Source organism: Neovison vison, chromosome 1 (assembly GCF_020171115.1).
Source record: "Neovison vison isolate M4711 chromosome 1, ASM_NN_V1, whole genome shotgun sequence".
Lineage (NCBI taxonomy): Eukaryota > Metazoa > Chordata > Mammalia > Carnivora > Mustelidae > Neogale > Neogale vison.
This window is the reverse complement of record NC_058091.1, coordinates 9407679-9426478: the sequence shown is the minus strand read 5'-3', so window position 1 is coordinate 9426478 and position 18800 is coordinate 9407679. Positions and strand designations below refer to the sequence as shown.

Genomic DNA, 18800 nt, shown 5'->3' with positions numbered 1-18800 from the left:
ACAAAAGCACACATAAATAGATGGGGTTACATCAAATAGTAAAGCTTCTGCGCAGCAGAAGAGATCATCAGAACAAAAAAGCCCGGGGCGCTTGAGTGGCTCAGTTGGATTAGCATCTGACTCTTGGTTTTAGCTCAGGTTGAGATCTCAGGGTTGTGAGATCAAGCCCACATCAGGCTTCATGCTGCGTGTGGAGTCTGCTTAGGATTCTCTCTCCTCCTTTCTCTCTCCATCTCCCTCAAAAAAAAAAAAGGAAAGTCAGCCTACTGAATGGGAGAAGATTTTTGCAAAGCCTAATTGGATAAGGGGTGAATATCAAAATATGTGAAGAACTCCTACAACTCTCCTACAACTCAACAGCAACAACAAAAAATCAAGCAACCGAGAATCTGAATAGACCTATTTACAAAGAAAACATATGGGTGGTGAAGTGGCCCATGAGAAGATGTTAGCATCATTTGTAATAGGGGATGCAAATCAGAAGGAAATAAGGTCTCACCTCACCCCAGTCGGAAAGACGACAAGCACCGGAGAAGGCTGTGAAGATAAGGGAGTCGTTGTGCACTCTTTGTGGGGAAATAAATTGGCATAGTCACTCTGGAAAGCAGTACGGAGATTTTTCAGAAAGTTAAGAATAGAACTACCATATGCTCCAACTCTCCCACTTGTGCGGATTTATCCGAAGAATGGGAAAACATTGATTCAAAAAGATATGCACACCCGTCTGTTTGTAGTGGTGTGCCGTGGTGCAGCTGAGTTCCCATCAGTAGATGGATAAAGAAGGTGTGTGTGTGTGTGTGTGTGTGTGTGTGTTTCCTGGCACTACCTGGCCAGGAAAAGGAATGAAATCCAGCCATTTGTAGCTACCTGGATGGACCTTGAAGGTAGTAGCTAAGTGAAATAAGTCAGGTGGGCAAAGACAGTTACCTTGTAATTTCACTCCTGTGGAATCCAAAACAAAACAAAAGCAAACTTACAGATACAAACAGAAACTTACAGATACAAACAGATTTATTGTTACCGGGAGGGTGAGGGGGTGGGGTGGGCAGCTGGGCAAAGGGGCTCAAAAGCATGGTGATAGATGATAACAAGACTTCTGGGGGTGATCCTTCCATAGTGCAGACAGATGGAGAGTTGTAATCATACAACTCAGCTTCTACCTGAGACATATAGTGTTATATACCAGTTTTACCTGTTTAAAAAATCTATTAGACTTGCAGGTCCTAGGCATGGGGAGCGTGCCACAGGGGGGCTTATTGGGGTTTTCTTTATTGGGGTTTCTGCAGGAAAGAGAGGACAGAGTAAACAGTTCAGGCTTGGCCAGTTTGAATAATTCTGGTAGGCTTTGGGTGAGAGGCATGGACATCCCCCTGGTCCTGGCATGACCAAGGCAGAGGAATATACAAAATACGTACACAGTAGCAGCTATCACTGTAGCTCCTGGGGGCCTGGGCTTTAGGCCTTGAGTGTGAGCCCGCTCTTATACGTTCTTGTGTATTTCCAAACCGAAAGAAGGGGGGAAGTCGAGAAGATGCTTCAGGAGACCCAGTACTGTTCTCCGTGTCCGTTTCTCGGAGTGCTGGCTCGGACTGAAACCCTTTCTCAGCTCCGGTGGGTTCTGGGTCCCATCACCAGTCATCATTCATCCCTGGGAGTCCCCCGTGAGAGTTGCCTCCTTTTGTTAAGCCCACAGGACCCTGTAGAGCTAAAAGGGAGAAGAAATGCTTGTCTCTGAGGATCAGGATGCCTCCTGCTCTCAGGGGCCAAGACTCGTGCTTCTGTCAACAGCTAAAGGTTTCTTCTTGTTACTTGAAATACAGTTGACATATGACATTGTATGACTCTCATGGGCACAACAATGATTTAATATGTGTGAACGTTGTGAAATGATCACAGCAAGTCTAGTTAATATCTATGCACACATAATTACGAAAAAGCTGTTTTTTTTTTTTTTCTTGTAAGACCATTTCAGAGCGACTCTCTTAGCAACTTTGAAATACGCAACACAGGATCATAAAAGTCTGGTGTCGCTGCTGTATGTTCATCCCAGGACTTACTGATGGTATAATTGTACCTTTTGACGCCCTTCACCTTTTCCTCCCCCAACCCCGTCACCCCCCAGTCTGTTCTCTGTATCTGTAAGTTCATGGTTTTGGGGGGGGGGTTGGTTTTTGTCTTCCACCTGTGAATGAGCTGGGCAGGTGTCTTTGAGGGAATTTTTTTTTTTTAAGATTTTATTTATTTACTTGACAGACAGAGATCACCAGTAGGCAGAGAGGCAGGCAGAGAGAGAGAGGAGAAAGCAGGCTCCCCGCCGAGCAGAGAGCCTGATGTGGGGCTCGATCCCAGGACCCTGGGATCATGACCTGAGCTGAAGGCAGAGGCTTTAACCCACTGAGCCACCCAGGCGCCCCTCTTTGAGGGAATTTTAATGGCACTTTATCCTCTAGACCCTATAAATGCTATAGAGCTCTCAGTGGAGAAGAAGAAGGGAACCCAGCATTTTTCCTTATAAGAATACGTAAGCATTAAAGGATTTTTGAAAAATGAATCTGCGCATGCTCTCCATGGTTGAATCTGCGCGTGCTCACCATGGTTGAATCTGCGCATGCTCTCCATGGTTGAATCTGCGCGTGCTCACCATGGTTTCACAGCCGCTTTGCTGCTCTCCTTCTTCTACGGGGTCTGACTCTCACTTGGCTTCCGGCAGCCATGGTGGTTATTTGTGTCGACCCGCAGACAAGGCCAGCTCGGTCAAAGCTGCGGGAGGGTCTGCGTAGGACAGCACGTTGTTGAGTAGACAGGTAGGCATGACTTCTATTCGGGGTAAGTCGCTAGTTTAAAAATTGGACTGTATTTTGGATATCCAGAGCATGGACCTGGTTCAGAGCAATGATTTGTTAAAGGCTTGAGTCCAATATAAAGCCAACGAAACATCTCCTGAGGGATGGTGGGTGAAAAAAGGCAAAGATAGGGTAGGTTGTTTCAAGTTTTAGATCAAGATGTTTAAACTGTGGTAGGTCGCAGTGTCCCCTCGCTGATGTCCCCCTGGATCGTGAAGGAAATGCCATGGCAGAGACTCCTTGTGGGGTCTGGTCAGCTAATGCGTGTGAAGGAGGAACATCTGTCTGGTCCTGTGTTTTCAGGACTTGGTGGCAAAAATGCCCCAGGGAAGTGAACTGGTTATGGTGGCTTTAGCCTCTTTTTTTTTTTTTTAAGATTTTACTTATTCATTTGAGAAAGAGAGAGAGCACAAGCAGGGGGAGACACAGAGGGAGAAGCAGGCTCCCCGCTGAGCAGAGAGCCTGATAACGGGGTTCGATCCCAGGACCCTGGGATAATGACCCGAGCCGAAGGCAGATGCTTAACCGACTGAGCACCCCAGGGGCTTCTGGCTTTAGCCCCTTCCCAGCTTCTCGTGGAACACCCCTGACCCCGTCTGTAGGATCGCAGCCCCCTCCGACAGGGAGCCCCCTCCGTGGTTTTGCACGTGGCAGTGCAGCGCGGACACGCGGGCCCTCTCCTGCCTCCTCGCAGTGACGCCCAGGATCCTGAGAGCCATGGCCGAGCGCCAGTCAGAATTCACGACTTTCAAGCGGATCCGCATTGCCACGGGGACCTGGAACGTGAATGGAGGCAAGCAGTTCCGGAGCAACCTCCTGGGCACGGCCGAGCTGGCCCACTGGCTGCTCGACTCCCCCAGGCTCGCCGGCCTCACGGGCTCCCAGGGTGAGCACAGCGGCCTGGACCGGCCCATGCAGAGTCCAGGGGGCCCTCGGCTTGACCTTTCCCTGCAGCCTATGACTCTCGCGATTTGGTAGTGGGTGTTCTCACCCAGAACGTTCAGGAAGGTCTCGGGGCTTCCAGAACACATCTGGAAAATCGTGGGACACCTTGTCTCTTCCGAACGTGTGGCAGGGTAGTCGGGGTGGGGAGTCTCCTGGAATGTAACACGGAATGGCCTCAGAACAAGGGTTTAAAGCAGGAATGCTCTTCTGCGGGCAGCACGGCTGTGGGGCCGCTGTTTCCAGCTCCCTTGGACCCTGCAAGAGAGCCCTGATGCGCCTCTCGGCTGTACCCATTCTCAGCAGCGAGCCTTGCTCAGAGCCCATCCCGCAGTGTCCCGGGCAGTCTGTACCCCCACCTCTGCCGCCTTGTGGCACATGGTGGCTTGAGTCCACGGCCCAGGGCTCCTGGGGTTCCTGTGGTGGCAGCGACCATTCATGGTGTCCCCGGGGCAAGCCCTATATGTGCAGAGAACATGAGAGCAGCCCCAGTTGAAGGAGCTTCCCTCCCCTTTCTCGGGTCTCTCTTTCTGCAGTGCTGGGAGCCACGGCCTGGCTTGAGGGCTCAGGGGCTGAGTAGCAGTGGCTGTGGGGAGGGGTTCTATTAGCCCCTCCGCTTCCCTGTTAAAGGGGACATGCCTCGGCTTGCTGTGCTCCCCGTAAAACACATTTCCACAGCAGACCTCTGTGGTCCCCAGCTGGACAGGGTTTCCCCTCCTCCAGCCACCAGGAATGGCAGTCCCCCGGGCCAGGACCCCATCAGTCCGTCATGAACCAGGCAAGGCCTGGCCCCACTGTGCAGAGTATAGAGGGACACGGGCAAGCGTGGAACATGCCTTTGGGTCTGATGCCTGTGTTGGTGGCCAGGAAGGAAGAGGGACCCACAGGGCAGTGCCCTTACTACCTGCAGGGTGGGGTGGGGACTTCACACATGTCCTCTGATGGATGCTTCATGATGTCCTTGGGAGATGGCAGCTCCTGTCCCTTCTGAAGACAAAGGAACAGGTTTAGAGAGGTCACTGATATGCCCCAGGATGGACACCGGGAAAGGCTTTGGGCGCCAGGGAGGTGAGGGAAGGTGGGGATCAGCACGGAGCCTCTCGGAGCCTTCTGGACAAGTGCACCCAGGCAGCAGCCCACCCGGGCTCAAATGGGTCATATGGGGCACCCCACAAGTCCACGAACGCAGGTCTTGTGCTGTCTGATTTCCCTCAACTCCTGCCTTCCCCCAGATGAGGACAGCCCCGCTGACATATTTGCCGTGGGGTTTGAAGAGATGGTGGAACTGAGCGCGGGGAATATCGTCAATGCCAGGTGAGCGTCCGGGCACGGGGGTGCAGGGTCGCACCCACAAACTCACCTGAGGTTCCCCGAGCCAGGTGCCAGGCCGGGAGTGGGACCCTGGGTCTGTCCTGCTTCTGCCTTTCCTGCCCTGTGGCCCTCGGTGTGTGGATTCTCCTGATGGCACTCCTGCCCCGCCCACACACACTCGCAGATGTGCAGCTCCCGTTCCTCTTTCTTCACAAATTAAGGAAATCGAAGGAAGGGCCGGTTACAGCCGTAGGTGCTCGGCTGTGTGCGGAGGCTGAGTCACGCTGTGAGCTGGCGTGTGCACACCTGGAGGGCGTGGCTGACGGCCGGGCGGGGGGGCGGGTGTTGACTCACCTTTCCTGGGGAAGGTGAGAAGCAGAAGTGTGGGGAGAAGGTGCATCTCTTCTCAACACCAGATACAAAGGAAAGGAAACCGCTGCATTGACATTTTGTATAGGGTCAACTGCACTTTTTCTTTCTTGTTTAATCTCAAGGAACTTTCTGAACCAATAACACCTGATCTCAGCAGCTCTTAGGAGCGAGGTGCTGTGATGGGTTTTAGTGGCAGGGGTGGGGTGCAGTATGAGCGATGATGTGTACGACACAGCCAGAAATACGCGGACAGCCCGCTGCGGAGATGAAAGCATGGCACTAACACGGGAGAGGGGACAGTGTGACAGCAGTCCTATGAGAAGAATAGGAGTTGAAGGAGTGTGTCAGTGGGAGAGCCCATCTCCAGCAGAACGTGAAGCGTCATTTCTTTCTCGTCTCCAGTACCACCAACAGGAAGATGTGGGGTGAGCAGCTCCAGAAAGCCATCTCACGCTCTCATAGGTACATTCTCTTGACTTCGGCACAGCTGGTGGGCGTCTGTCTGTATATCTTTGTACGTCCATACCATGTCCCATTCATCAGGTAAGAACATTCGGTTTATGAACATCTGGGGGACGCGGGGTTGTTCGTCTCGGTGTTTTGTTCAGACTTCCTCTCCCTCCTCCCCTCCTGCAACAGGAATCAGGACTCGCCGTTATTCTAGATAAATGTAGCAGCCCCCGAGGAAAAAGCAGGCTGAATAGAATATTGTCTGGAGATTAAAATGCCACAGTGGGAACCTTGCGGGCCAGGAAGCTGAACTCCTTCAGAAGGAGTGATTGTTATCCTCCCAGGCTCAGTCTTGTGCAAGGAAAGGGATTCCTTGTTGAAGTTTTAGGCAGGAAACCTGTGACCGAGAGCTGAGTAACCCGGCGGGAAATGCCAATGCTTTTTTGTCTCTTTTTAAAAGCGTTCTGAATAAGACGTGTGCGCAGAACGCCTCTACCGCTGTCCCCCCACCGCAGCGCCGCTCTAGTGGCTGCTGTGTGTGTGTCAGAAAGGGAGCCCTCAGCAAATGGGTGCCCTCCTAGGAAAGAGTGTGCGCGTGTGTATGCGTGTGTGTGTACATGTGTCTGTGTGCTTGCGTGTTTTAAGGTTTGGGAAGAATTCACCTTTTCCCTCAATGACTCAACCTCCCACTGCTACCTTCTGACTCATGTCCATAGACTCTCCTCCCATGCCCAGCTAAACTCACTGCCCATGCCAGGCTAGACCTTGCCCCCTCCTGGTTAAACACCTCTGAATATTTAGAGGACAGAGGCATACCAGGGGCTGTGCTGGGAGAAGGGGACTATGCTCCCCGTTCACAGTCCTCACCTATGACTTTGGGAAATTCCTTAAGTCCGTGTCTCCCCGACTGTTTTTTCTGGCAGTTGGGCGGTATCCAGAGTGCATGAGTGGAAGTCGGCAAAGGTCAGGGTCAGGGTAAAGGTTAGAGTTGAACCGTGAGTGAGGAAGCTATCCTCAGGAGCTCCAGATTTCCCTGCAGCCGCCCTGGGACCCCAGCCTCTCCTCCAGTCTTAGCTGGCTTAGCTCATAGGCTTCTGGGCCGTTTACCCCCTCGCGTCATCTGCCCACTGATAGTCCCAGGGAGCAGGTGTCGGCCTCCGAGTGCCTCAGGCTCCGTCCTGTAGACCCGTGCACTCACATGTGTGCGTTGTCACCTGGCATCACGTGTGAGCAGGTGTGTGCGAGGAGGCTGCCTAGGCACCAGGTAGCCCAGCACCAGTCACTAGAGGTTTCCTGTTTCTTAATGCAGCCGTGATGGGTGGGCAGGGGACGGGGCCATCCGCATGGCCTCAGGGGGACGGGGACTTGGGAGAACTTGGGAGCGCAAAGCAGGGCTAGGGTTGGAAGCTTCCCAGGTGCCTTTGTGAGCGCGGGGCCCTTGAGAGCTGGGGTAGTGGAGAGGGTCCCCTGGGCTGCCACAGGGAGAGGAGAGAGGTCCGGAGTCACTGGGTGGCCTGGCTGCCCAGAAGGCCATCCAACAGCGCAGCCCCCCGCTGCCACAAGCTGGTTCGCACTCTTCCTTTTTAGCCGCTAAGGAGCCGCTGCGTGTGCACCTTGTGTGTTGCAGGGACGTGGCCATCGACACGGTGAAGACGGGCATGGGGGGAAAGGCCGGGAACAAAGGGGCCGTGGGCATCCGCTTCCAGTTCCACAGCACCAGCTTCTGCTTCGTGTGCAGCCACCTGACGGCCGGGCAGTCCCAGGTGAAGGAGAGGAACGAAGACTACAGGGAGATCACCCAGAAGCTGAGTTTCCCAATGGTGAGAGCACACGGTGGCCTGGGATGTGACCCGGGCGCGCGTGCTAGCTGCCTGCTTGCGGCGGCCACACACGTGGTTTCCGGAGCTGCTGATAGAGGCCGGCATGGGGTGGGGGACGGGAGGCCACTCTAGGAGGGTCCCTGCTACCCCCGCCAGGGGGCTCAGCTCCCGGGGAGGGGATGTGACCTGGGATGGGACAGTAGAGCGAAGCCCCGGGGATGTCCCTGGAGTATTCTGTGCCCTGTCTCTATTATATGTTTCCCGAATGTCCTTATGCACCCCACATTTCTCTTGGCATTTTTGTGCGTTTTCTGGTTTTCTTATTCACTGTCCCTGCTTTGTCCAAGTTAGTGAAGAACATCTGAATCCAAACAGTAGGAGACTTGTCTTTCTTGAGAGTCATGGTCTTCAGACCTACCTACTGTTGCAGCTCAGATAAGAATGCCCATTTTTTTGAAATCTGTGTTCATGACCAAGGGGTCTGCATCCACCCACCTGGGCGCCGGGTTGCAGGCAGCCTGCGTCATGCTGCCCTCTAGCCGTGGCAGGCGTTTCTATCCCAGAGCCAGGGCATCTCCAGACTCCGATTGTTCCCCTGCCTGCAAGGAGACGATTGCCAGCCTGGTGCAACCCCTGTCTCCCTGCAGTGAGCGGAGGCCAGCTCTTTCCATCACGTGTTCTGCCAGTGTCTGTGACTCAGCTGGCGGGGTGGTGGAGCTCCTCCCCGTGAGGCCAGATAGACCGGTAAACCTGACATCCTGTGTACTGGGCTACACTAGTACTCAATACTCAAGGCGAGCGCCTTCATTTTCGCTAATAAGTGCTGTAATCTCTGCCGTGGTTTTTATTTCTTGGATTAAAGAAGAAACATGTAGAGTTGGGAAATTCACGACATGAAGTCTTCCAGACCACAGAGGACACGATGCATGTTTTCTTTGTGTGTTCCTTTAGTTAAAAAAAAAAAAAAAAAAGTCCAGCCTTTCTCACTTAAAATGCTATTTGAAATAGGAAACTTAGGACACATGCAAAATATTCAAAAGGCTTAAAATAGAGCTTTTTTTTTTTCAGTAGAAATATTGAGGATACCTGTATAAGTTAATATTTTACATCTGAGCTGCCCAGCAGACTAGCCACAAGCAGGGATTTAAATAAAATGAAAAGTTCTTTGGTTACATGGGCCATGTTTCCTGATGGCCACTCGGTGGCTGCTTGTGGCCGCTTGAGGCTGGTGGCTCCTGTTTTGGACAGCGTGGATGGAGAACATTTCCATCACTGAGGAATGTTCTGTCGGGCAAGCAGTGCTCTACACACTTATTGATTTGGTTGTGGTCATGTTAATCTTCTGTCCCGATTAGACTGGAAATGCCACATGAGGATAGTAGAAACAGATTTTGGAGTTAGGCAGATCTGAGTCCAAAGTTGCCTTTATTATACATTGGTATAACTGCAGCAGGTTCTTTTGAACTTTTTATTTTTATCTAAAGGAGAACCAACAGTGCGTGCCTCACAGGGTTGCTGTGAGGGCAGTGTGCGCCCAGAACAGAGCCCAGCACAGGTGGATGGGCGATAGGGGTGGGGTGTTGTGGCTGCTGTTGTTGGCGCTGTGATTCATGGCAGGGAAGGAAGGGCGAGGGTCCCACGCTCTCCAGGGTTGTGCTGGGGACCACAGGCTCAGGGTGAGCCAGACAGGGCAGGGGGAGGGAAGAAAGGGATAGAGTGTCACAGGAGGAAAATGGATAAAATCCGTGACATTTTACGAAGTTGCACATTCTGGACCTTTTGATGTTTGTAAGCCTCATAACACTGAATGTTTGGACAACTCGTCTTTGGATGTAGATGTAAGGAAAGCAGGAACACAGCCTGATCTCAGAGCTGGGACCGGCGCAGTGAAGATGGACAGTCGTGGTTCCCCATTAGATAGGAACTTTCCCTAAACCACTCAAAAACACCGTCATTTAAAATGAAGATAGCTAGAAAAGCTCCCCAGCAGGTGTACAGGATTAAGGAGAGATGAGGTACTCTCTGTGAAGTCTTTGGTTAAGTAGCTTTTTAGGGAAAAAGACATCTTTATCGTCTGCCTGGTGAGCTTTCCTCCCCCTCTCCCACCTCCTTTGCAAGGTGGGCCGGAATGACTGTGATTTTCTTGAAACAGGGAAGAAACATTTTTTCTCACGATTATGTGTTTTGGTGCGGCGATTTCAACTACCGCATCGACCTCACTTATGAGGAAGTCTTCTATTTTGTCAAACGCCAAGACTGGAAGAAACTTCTGGAATTTGATCAGCTGCAGCTACAGAAATCAAGTGGGAAAGTAAGTTGGACTCTTAAGTCTATAGTTGCGCTCCATTGGAGTCAGAGCTCCTGGGGGTGAGGGGTACACGTCTGCAATGAGCACAGTGTTGTGAGGCTGCTGAACACCGGTGCGGGCAAGCCCACCCCACCCCGTCCAGGCCAGCCTCACAGGGCTGGCTGTCCTTACATATACTTGGCCATCAAGTGACATTCCAATACTCTGTTTTCATGAGATCTCTGTTTCTCATTGGCAAGCACACTAACATGTTAGAACAATACTTGATATACTTTATACACCAATTTGGGCGGATAATCCTCAGGGCCATCCTATAAATTCGTTATTGTACCCATTTTATAGACAAGAAGACTGAGGCCCAGGTCCCATGAACCCAAGGTCACACAGTACACAGAGCCATGATGCTGCCCACAGCTGTCAAGCTACAGAGCTCACGTTTATCCCCTACATGATCCATGTGCGGTTTCTTTTTAAAGATTTATTGATTTCTGGGCACCTGGGTGGCTCAGTGGGTTAAGCCGCTGCCTTCGGCTCAGGTCATGATCTCAGGGTCCTGGAATCAAGTCCCGCATGGGGCTCTCTGCTCAGCAGGGAGCCTGCTTCCTCCTCTCTCTCTCTCTGCCTGACTCTCTGCCTACTTGTGATCTCTCTCTGTCAAATAAATAAATAAAATCTTTAAAAAAAAAGATTTATTGATTTCTTGTAGAGAGATGGAACATGAGTGGGGGGAGGGGCAGAGGGAAAGAATCTCAAACAGACTTCCCACCGAGCGTGGAGCCCGAGACAGGGATTGATCTCATGACCCTGAGATTATGACCTGAGCAGAAATCAAGAGTCAGATGCTCAGTCAAGTGACCCTCCCCCGGCCATGTGCTTTTTTTTTTAGTGACGTGATAGGAAAGATTCAAGTATGAATCTGCTCTCAGTTCCTCCAGGTCACCCTGGCCAACCTCCAGGTGACCCAGAACATCTTCTCCAGCTAATACTGTTGCTCGTTTGGGTGCCTGTTAGCTCTGTAGCCGGCGGGGCTGAGATGACGGGAACACAGCAGCGCTCCGTTTTCCTTCTTTTTTTTTTTTTTTAAAGATTTTACTTATTTGTCAGAGAGAGAGGGAGAGCGAGCGAGAACAAGCAGACAGGAGGGAGAAGCAGGCTCCCTGCTGAGCAAGGAGCCAGATGTGGGACTCGATCCCCGGACCCTGGGATCATGACCTGAGCCGAAGGCAGCTGCTTAACCAACTGAGCCACCCAGCCGTCCCCCGTTTACCTTTTGAAAATAAAGCGGCTGGTCCCGTGTCCAGAGGTGTTGAGGTCTCCCCTACAGCAAGAGTCAGACATTCTTTGTGGTTCCCTGTTCACTCCCGGCTCAGCCTGCCACGGACGTGGATTGCCAAGGGGTGGCCCGACGGAAAAGTAACCACACCTTCCCTGTCTAGAGCAGGTTTTTCTTTCTCCCCTCTACTGGTGCTGTCCACACCCTCCCGCAGGTGCCCGGAGAGAAGTAGTGAGGTCTTGGGACGCCTGGGTGGCGCAGTTGGTTGGACGACTGCCTTCGGCTCAGGGCGTGATCCTGGAGTCCCGGGATCGAGTCCCACATCAGGCTCCCAGCTCCATGGGGAGTCTGCTTCGCTCTCTGACCTTCTCGCTCATTCTCTCTCTCACTGTCTCTCTCTCTCAAATAAATAAAATAAAATAAAAATCTTTGAGAAGTAGTGAGGTCTTTCCAGGGTCTTCTCACAGCGCTGGGGCTAGATCTAGAGCCAAACAGAAACAGAATTCAGTTTCAGGTCTGGGCTTCCGTTTACGCAACTCACTGAGTTAGCGAATGTCAACGAAGGCCTTGTCGGGTCGGGCCAGGCATTGCGCTCGCTCTGACGCTGAGCAGATGGACAGCTGGGAACCTCGCCTCGCGCCTTCCCCTGTCTCCCGGGCACTCACGTGGACGGTGGTACCTCGGGTACCCGAGCTGGGTGGGAGATCCCGGGGTGGTGTGTAAGTCAGCGGAATGAGCAGCCATCCCTCTCCTGCTAACGAAATAGCACGCCCGTGTTCAGTTGTAAACATACTTACAACTACAAGGCAGATTCTGTATTTTTTAGGACTAGAGCACTCCGGAACGTGCTTTATTATTTGGGGTTTTTGCGTGCGACGTACAGAATGTAGAAGAGCTAAGGTGGTCTTGGTCTTTTCTCCCGATAGATTTTTAAAGACTTTCATGAAGGCGCCATTAATTTTGGACCCACCTACAAGTATGATGTTGGCTCGGCCGCCTACGACACGAGTGACAAGTGCCGCACCCCTGCCTGGACAGACAGGGTCCTGTGGTGGAGGAAGAGGCACTCTTTTGACAGGACAGGTGCGTGAGATGTGCGAGCGTTCGGAGGTGGTTGAGGCTGCGCGCTTGATAGTGCAGAGGGGAAGTCGGTCCCATTCATTCAGCGCGGCGCGCTTTGCTATATAAATGACAACTGTCTTGACCCAGAACTATAGGAAACTCATTCCAGTTGGGAGCCTCTAAGCTTTGGGAGATGTGTCTTGGGGAACCCCCTGGCTCTCCCCGTCCCTGCACCATGGCTGTCCCCTTGCCCCTGCCTGACACACACACCCCGTGCCGTCTGCCTTCTGTTCTGGGTGGACAGCAAGGAGAGAGGCCTCGGCTCTTGCCCTCCAGCGACTGTTCCTCTTACACACGAGCACGTCATCCCTCACATTTCATTCAACCAAACGCTGACCTGCTCCAGGCCCCAGCTCTGCGTTGAACGTGAGCCAGACGCAGGAAAGGAGTGTTTTCTCTCAGTCCGTTGTCAAGGACGTCTTGAATTGCTAGTGACTGCCCACCAGGAAGGGTGGTGGATTAGGGCACCGGGAGGTGAAACAGTTCTGCTTTTCTGGCAAGATGGGCGCAGAGATTTCAAAGCCAGGGAATCCCGTCATTCAGATCAGTCTCTGGACGTCTGTGGATGTCGTCCAGGCATCAAAAAGCAGGCATACTGTGATGTCCTTGGCCTTGGCTTTGCCTACACACAGGGCTGCAGACGTCCTGTGTTCCTGTAGCCCCTGGGATGGGAACCCCACAGCTACGTCTGCATACCCACTCGGGTTGTCCCCTGGGAAGGACGTAGCAGCACTGGATCATCTACAGACATTCTCTACCCCAACCCCCTCTCCCCGACCCTGACCTCCCTCCCTCCCCACCCCCGCCCAAGCCAGCTCAGGTTAGAGCAAACGGGTCTGAGACAGGCATGTCTGTGCGGTAGACTTCTGGCGCGAGCTTCCTCTGTCGGCTTTCCCGTATGTTGATACCGTTTCGTGTTGTGTGTGGGTCTCTTGATTGGAACCTCTGCAAGCAGCTGGAGAACTCAACCTTCTAGACAACGACGTAGATGCTGACAGCACTGTCAGACATTCCTGGTCTCCTGGTGCCCTCAAGTATTATGGCCGAGCCGAGCTCCAAGCATCTGATCACAGGTACAGTCCTCGCTGCCACCGGCACGTTGTCTTGGGCTGTGGAAAGTAGCGTCTGCTGCTCCCTGCAGTGAACGGACACGCTGTCCCCTGCGGAATGCATGTGTGCACACGTGTGAAAGATATCAAAGAACAAAGAAGAGGGTGACCACTAGCTGTGTCCCCTCCACCAAGATTTAATCCATGTTGGCATGGCAACTGCTCACATCATAAATGACCTTAGGGATAAAAATTGCAAAGGTGCAGCCTATTTTGTCATTGAAATTCCCATAAATGATGTCACTGCACAACTTGCTTTTTTTTTTTTTTGGTCACTTAATGGCTTTGAGACACAGTCACATTGATATTACAGACCTGGCTCATTCCCTCGTAATTGCTGTCCAGTATTCTACTGAATATATCCATGGAATGTACCCATTCACCTGATGGTAATTTTTTTTTCTGATTTTTTTTCTAATATATTTTTTCTAATTTTTAAAATTTAAAAAAAAATTTTTTTTTCTCTAATATTTTATCATTGCAAATGCCAAAGGGTTTTTAAGTGTTGGATCTGAGTTCTTTAATGCTCTGAGCTGTCGGTGTGTGCTGGGACCAGCCATGGAGGGCGATTAGTCTCGTGGGGTATCTTGAAGGAGACCGAGGATGGCTATGAGGGTGCAACGGTCTGAGGGAGCAAATAGGAAGGATTTGCTCTTCCCATGGCTGCTACCAAAACTAGCCTGTCGTTTTCAACTTCTACAAGGAAAGAAATTAGGAGAGATTTGGTGTGAAGAGCTGGTCAGCCAGGAGGTGGAAATCTTTAGATACTCTAAATTCTTAAGAAGCCTGTTGTTGCAAATACACACCTAGAAACAAACCTTGGGGAATCTCCGGTTATGGGACTGTCTACAGAGAACTATAGGTTTGCTAGGTCAGTGAGTGTCTTTAGAAGCAACGCCTTTAACCACTGTTCCCTGAAAGACCTCGTATACTGGGCCCTGTTGCTGGCACTGAGGATTGACAGAGAACAAAACAGACAAGACCACATTCCCGGGAAGGTGTCTAGTGAGGACAGACAGACAGTAAACAAACGTGAAAGGAAAAATGGTAATGGTAAGACTCAGAAAAAGGGTTGGCGTTTAAGGAAGGCCTTTCAGATAGGATGACCATGGAGGCCAGACCTGAAAGGAGAGAGAGCGTGAGCCATAGCGGTGTCAGGGAGAGAGCATTCCAGGGTGAGGAGCAAGGCCATGAACCTTCAGGGATCCAGAGAATCGAGGGGGAATGGAAAGAGTAGAGGAAGTCCTAGAAGCTGGGGAGCAGCGCAGGCCGTGTGGAAGCCTGTGGGCCCAAGAACGTGGGGTTCGGGTTTTCCTCGGACTGAGGAGTGGCCTCATCTGACGATGTGTTGACAGAGTCCGCCAAAGAGAGTGCAGTGGGTCCAAGGAAGAAGCTGGCACAGTAAGCAAGGGAAGAAACAGTGACAGCCTTGGACCAGGTGGTCACGGGTCCCCATGGCGAGACGTGGATGGCTTCTGGATAGACTTTGAAAGTGGAGCCCACAGAATTGCCTAAGGGTGGATAGTGTGTCGTACGCATGTGTGTGTGTGTGTGTGTGTGTGTGTGAGAGAGAGAGAGAGAGAGAGAGAGAGAGAGAGAACTTGAGGAGGCTCCCAGAGCTGGGTCTGAGCAGCCAAAAGGACGGAGTTGCTTTCGCTCAGCTGGGACGCCAGGAGCTGGTTTGAAGAGCGTCTTCAACATTTGCGGATCTTTCCGATGACAAAAGCAGAGCCCTCAGTTACTGGCCGTTAAGGGAGACATACGGGCGCAAACAAACCCTCCGTAGTTCCTCTGAGACAATGTCTATAATGGTCTGTTAGGTGTCTTCTGCATTTTCCAAGCGTGTTAGAAGCTTTTACACCAAAATGTTAGCCTGTGTGTGGTGTGTGCCCAGTGCTGACACCTTTTTACACACACACACACACACACACACACACGCATAGAGAACATTAGGATTATATCTTGCAGACTTACCATGTGGCCTTACTGCGTTTATTTTATTTTCTTTAAGATTTTTTTTTTATTTATTTGACAGAGATCACAAGTAGGCAGAGAGGCAGGCAGAGAGAAAGGGGGAAGCGAAGCAGGCTCCCTGATGCAGGGCTCGATCCCAGGACCCTGGGATCATGACCTAAGCTGAAGGCAGAGGCTTTCACCCACTGAGCCACCCAGGCGCCCCTGCATATATATTTTTAAGTTAAACGTTTTATGTTGAGATAATTCTAGACTGGCGTGTGGTTGTAAGGAATAATACAGGGAGCGCACATGCGCTTTCCCCAGGCCCCATGGTGAGGAGGTCCTGTCACTCTGTAGCAACAAAGTCACTGTCAAGATACGGAACATCTCCTTCACCACAGGGTGCCTCCTGGCGCCTTTCCACAGCCATCTGCTCCCTAACCCCTGTCCGCCACTGCTCTTTTCCTCTCTTTCCATAATTTCATCATTCTAAGCGTAAATGGGATCAAAATGAGGGGGACTGGCTTTTCCCTGCCAGCCTCATCTTCTGCGGATTCGCGCAGTCGTCCAGCTTCTCCGTAGCCCATTTGCATTCCTGCTGCGGGCGCGACCCGCGGACACCTGCACCTGCTTCCTCTGTCACCGCGCTTCCCATCTGCACACGTGGCTCGTGGAAAGAGGTTTTCTGCCTCTCACTTAGTGCATATCCCGGCATCAGATTTTTCCCATCTTTTTTCTTCTAGATGCCCCCCCAAAAAAACCCCAAAACCAAAAATCTAACAATTGCAACATAAATGTGTGAGAAACACACTGATTATCATTCACATCTCCTCATTTTTGCCGTGTCCCTGGTTTTCAGGGTTACCATCATATGATCTACTATTGTCTCTTATGTTTTGTTTCCTCTTAACACTGTATTGTAAATGTCTTCAAGAAGATTACATAATCGGGGCACCCGGATGGCTCAGATGGTTGGGCGTCTGCCTTTGCCTGTGGTCATGATCCCAGGGGCTCTGGGATCAAGTCCCGGGTCGGGGCTCCTTGCTCAGTGAGGATCCTGTCTCTCCCTCTGACTGCTTCTCACTCTGCTTGTGTGCGCGCTCTCTCTCTCTCTCTCTCTCAATCTGACAAATAAAAATCTTTTTTAAAAATTATGTAATCTTCATAATAGAGGATTTCCTAAATTTTTGCAAAGGGAGTAAATCCACCCCTGTATCACAATGGCAATAAACAATGACTGCATTATTTCTTGCTGATCTATTTTCCTGGGTATGTCAACTTGGCTTCTCTGACATTATTCTTATTAGTTGTATAAAATATTATCAGATGGTTGCACCATCACCGTTTCCCTATTATGGCACAGTTAGTGTTTTCCCTTTCCACTTCCATCAACAGTGCTGTAACGATCATCCTTGTGTACAAATCTTTGTATGCCTCTCTGATCACTTTCTTAGAAAAAAGGTCTAGAATTAAAATTAGTAGGTTGAAAGAGATGAACATTATTGAGATTCTTAACAGCAATTGCCAAATAGCCCTCCAAAAACTTGGACCCCTAGCAGAGGGGGAATTCCCACTTCTCTCCATCCTCGGCAGTGCTGAGTAATACCACGTAGAAAAATCTCAGCTAAGAGCCAGTGCTGTTTTCTCCAAATCATCCTTAAGCAAGAATGTCAAGGCAATGCTAAGGTTGGCCAAAGATAGAGTCGGAAAGCCTAGGACAGGACAGCCAGCCTCCGTGCCGGGCTGGGACCACACCCACGGGCCATGGATGTTCCCTCTTGACAGTGGATCTCTGGGGACTGGGCCCTCCTCGGCCCTGTCACCCATCACCTGTCTTCCCTCCCTATCTAACACAGACCCGTGCTGGCAGTCGTGGAGGTGGAAGTTCAAGAAGTTGATGTGGGTGCTCGGGAGACGGTGTTCCGGGAAGTGTCCTCTTTCCAGGGCCCCCTGGATGCCACCGTCGTAGTCAACCTTCAGTCACCGACCTTAGAGGAGAAAAACGAGTTTCCTGAAGATGTGCGCACAGAGCTCATGCAGACCCTGGGCAATTATGGGACCATCGTTCTTGTCAGGTACTAGCACCTGGCTGGGATGGGTTCCGTGTGCCTCTTAGATATATCACGAGCCAGAACCACGAGAGCTGCCGATTGTTCTTGCCATTGACTTGGTACATCTCATTTATTCCAGGATCAACCAAGGGCAGATGCTGGTGACTTTTGCAGATAGTCACTCAGCTCTCAGCGTCCTGGATGTGGATGGTATGAAGGTGAGTCATGCTCGGTCCCCTATGGCACGGAGGCTGCTTACTCCCCAGAGTTTTCTTGGGCACCACATGAGGGCAGGAGCTAACCAGCACCCTTCCTTCTGGTGTCTGTTCCTGGTCTCCTCGTTGAGGTCTCTAATGTCCAACCCTAGCCATTTGCAGAATCTGGAAGGAAGAGCAAATGTTAGAGGGTAGATCCCCCCGAATCACTGGATCTGTCCCAGCTCACACTTGCACGTGGGAGAGCATTTGCTGTTCTTCTCATTAGACAGTGTATTTTGGAATCTACAGTGTACAGGTAGTTTCCATTTTGATAATATCCTGGTTTTATGTTCACATGGGATGAAAAGCCGGAAATGATGATTCAACTTTTAGTTAGACTAAATGTGAGCTCTGCAAATCTTGCCTGAGGTGTAGGCCCTCAACTTTTCTTGGCAAAACAGGAAGATTGGCCTACTCCTTATTCATGAGTTTGAGCAGGATGCCCTTTGAGAGCAAAGGAGGTGGTTCTAAGGTCTATACTCCTTCTCAGATGGCCACTCTGTCCTCGCAGGTGAAAGGCAGAGCTGTGAAGATCAGACCAAAGACCAAGGACTGGCTGAAAGGTTTGCAAGAGGAGATCATCCGAAAACGGGATAGCATGGCCTCCATGTCTCCCACTGCCAATTCCTGTTTGCTGGAGGAAAACTTCGACTTCACAACTCTGGACTACGAGTCAGAGGGTGAGTACCTCTGCAAGGACCTCTTGGTCATTGTGGCAAGGCTAGCAGGCAAGAAGTTCCCACAACCCGCATGAGATTTTCAAGACCCCTTCTCACACCTAAAGGTGACAGAGGGTCCTTGGGGCACACGCACTATATTCCCAAGCTAAGCTGGGCACTGCGCACATCTGAGGGAGATGCCTATAGCGGTCAGTAAGCCCTGGAGCCGTCAGAAATGACAGTGAGAACAGTGGCTTTGAGGCTATCTGGGCTGGGCTTACTCGGTGTCTCAGGCCTGAATGGAACTGGGGTTCTGTACCAGTTGAC

At 51.2% G+C, this 18800-nt stretch overlaps 1 protein-coding gene across 3 annotated transcripts in view; it reads left to right on the top strand.

Moving 5' to 3' along the window:
• SYNJ2 (synaptojanin 2) overlaps positions 1-18800 on the top strand; it is a 94186-nt gene that overhangs the window by 65177 nt on the left and 10209 nt on the right. For all 3 annotated transcript variants that reach the window (XM_044243166.1, XM_044243156.1, XM_044243175.1), the window contains exons 12-21: positions 3538-3729; positions 5018-5099; positions 5871-6011; positions 7546-7738; positions 9891-10049; positions 12246-12402; positions 13397-13514; positions 17363-17581; positions 17697-17775; positions 18326-18494. In XM_044243166.1, coding sequence (XP_044099101.1) covers positions 3538-3729; positions 5018-5099; positions 5871-6011; positions 7546-7738; positions 9891-10049; positions 12246-12402; positions 13397-13514; positions 17363-17581; positions 17697-17775; positions 18326-18494 — 1509 coding nt within the window. The remainder of the gene's footprint in view (positions 1-3537; positions 3730-5017; positions 5100-5870; positions 6012-7545; positions 7739-9890; positions 10050-12245; positions 12403-13396; positions 13515-17362; positions 17582-17696; positions 17776-18325; positions 18495-18800) is intronic.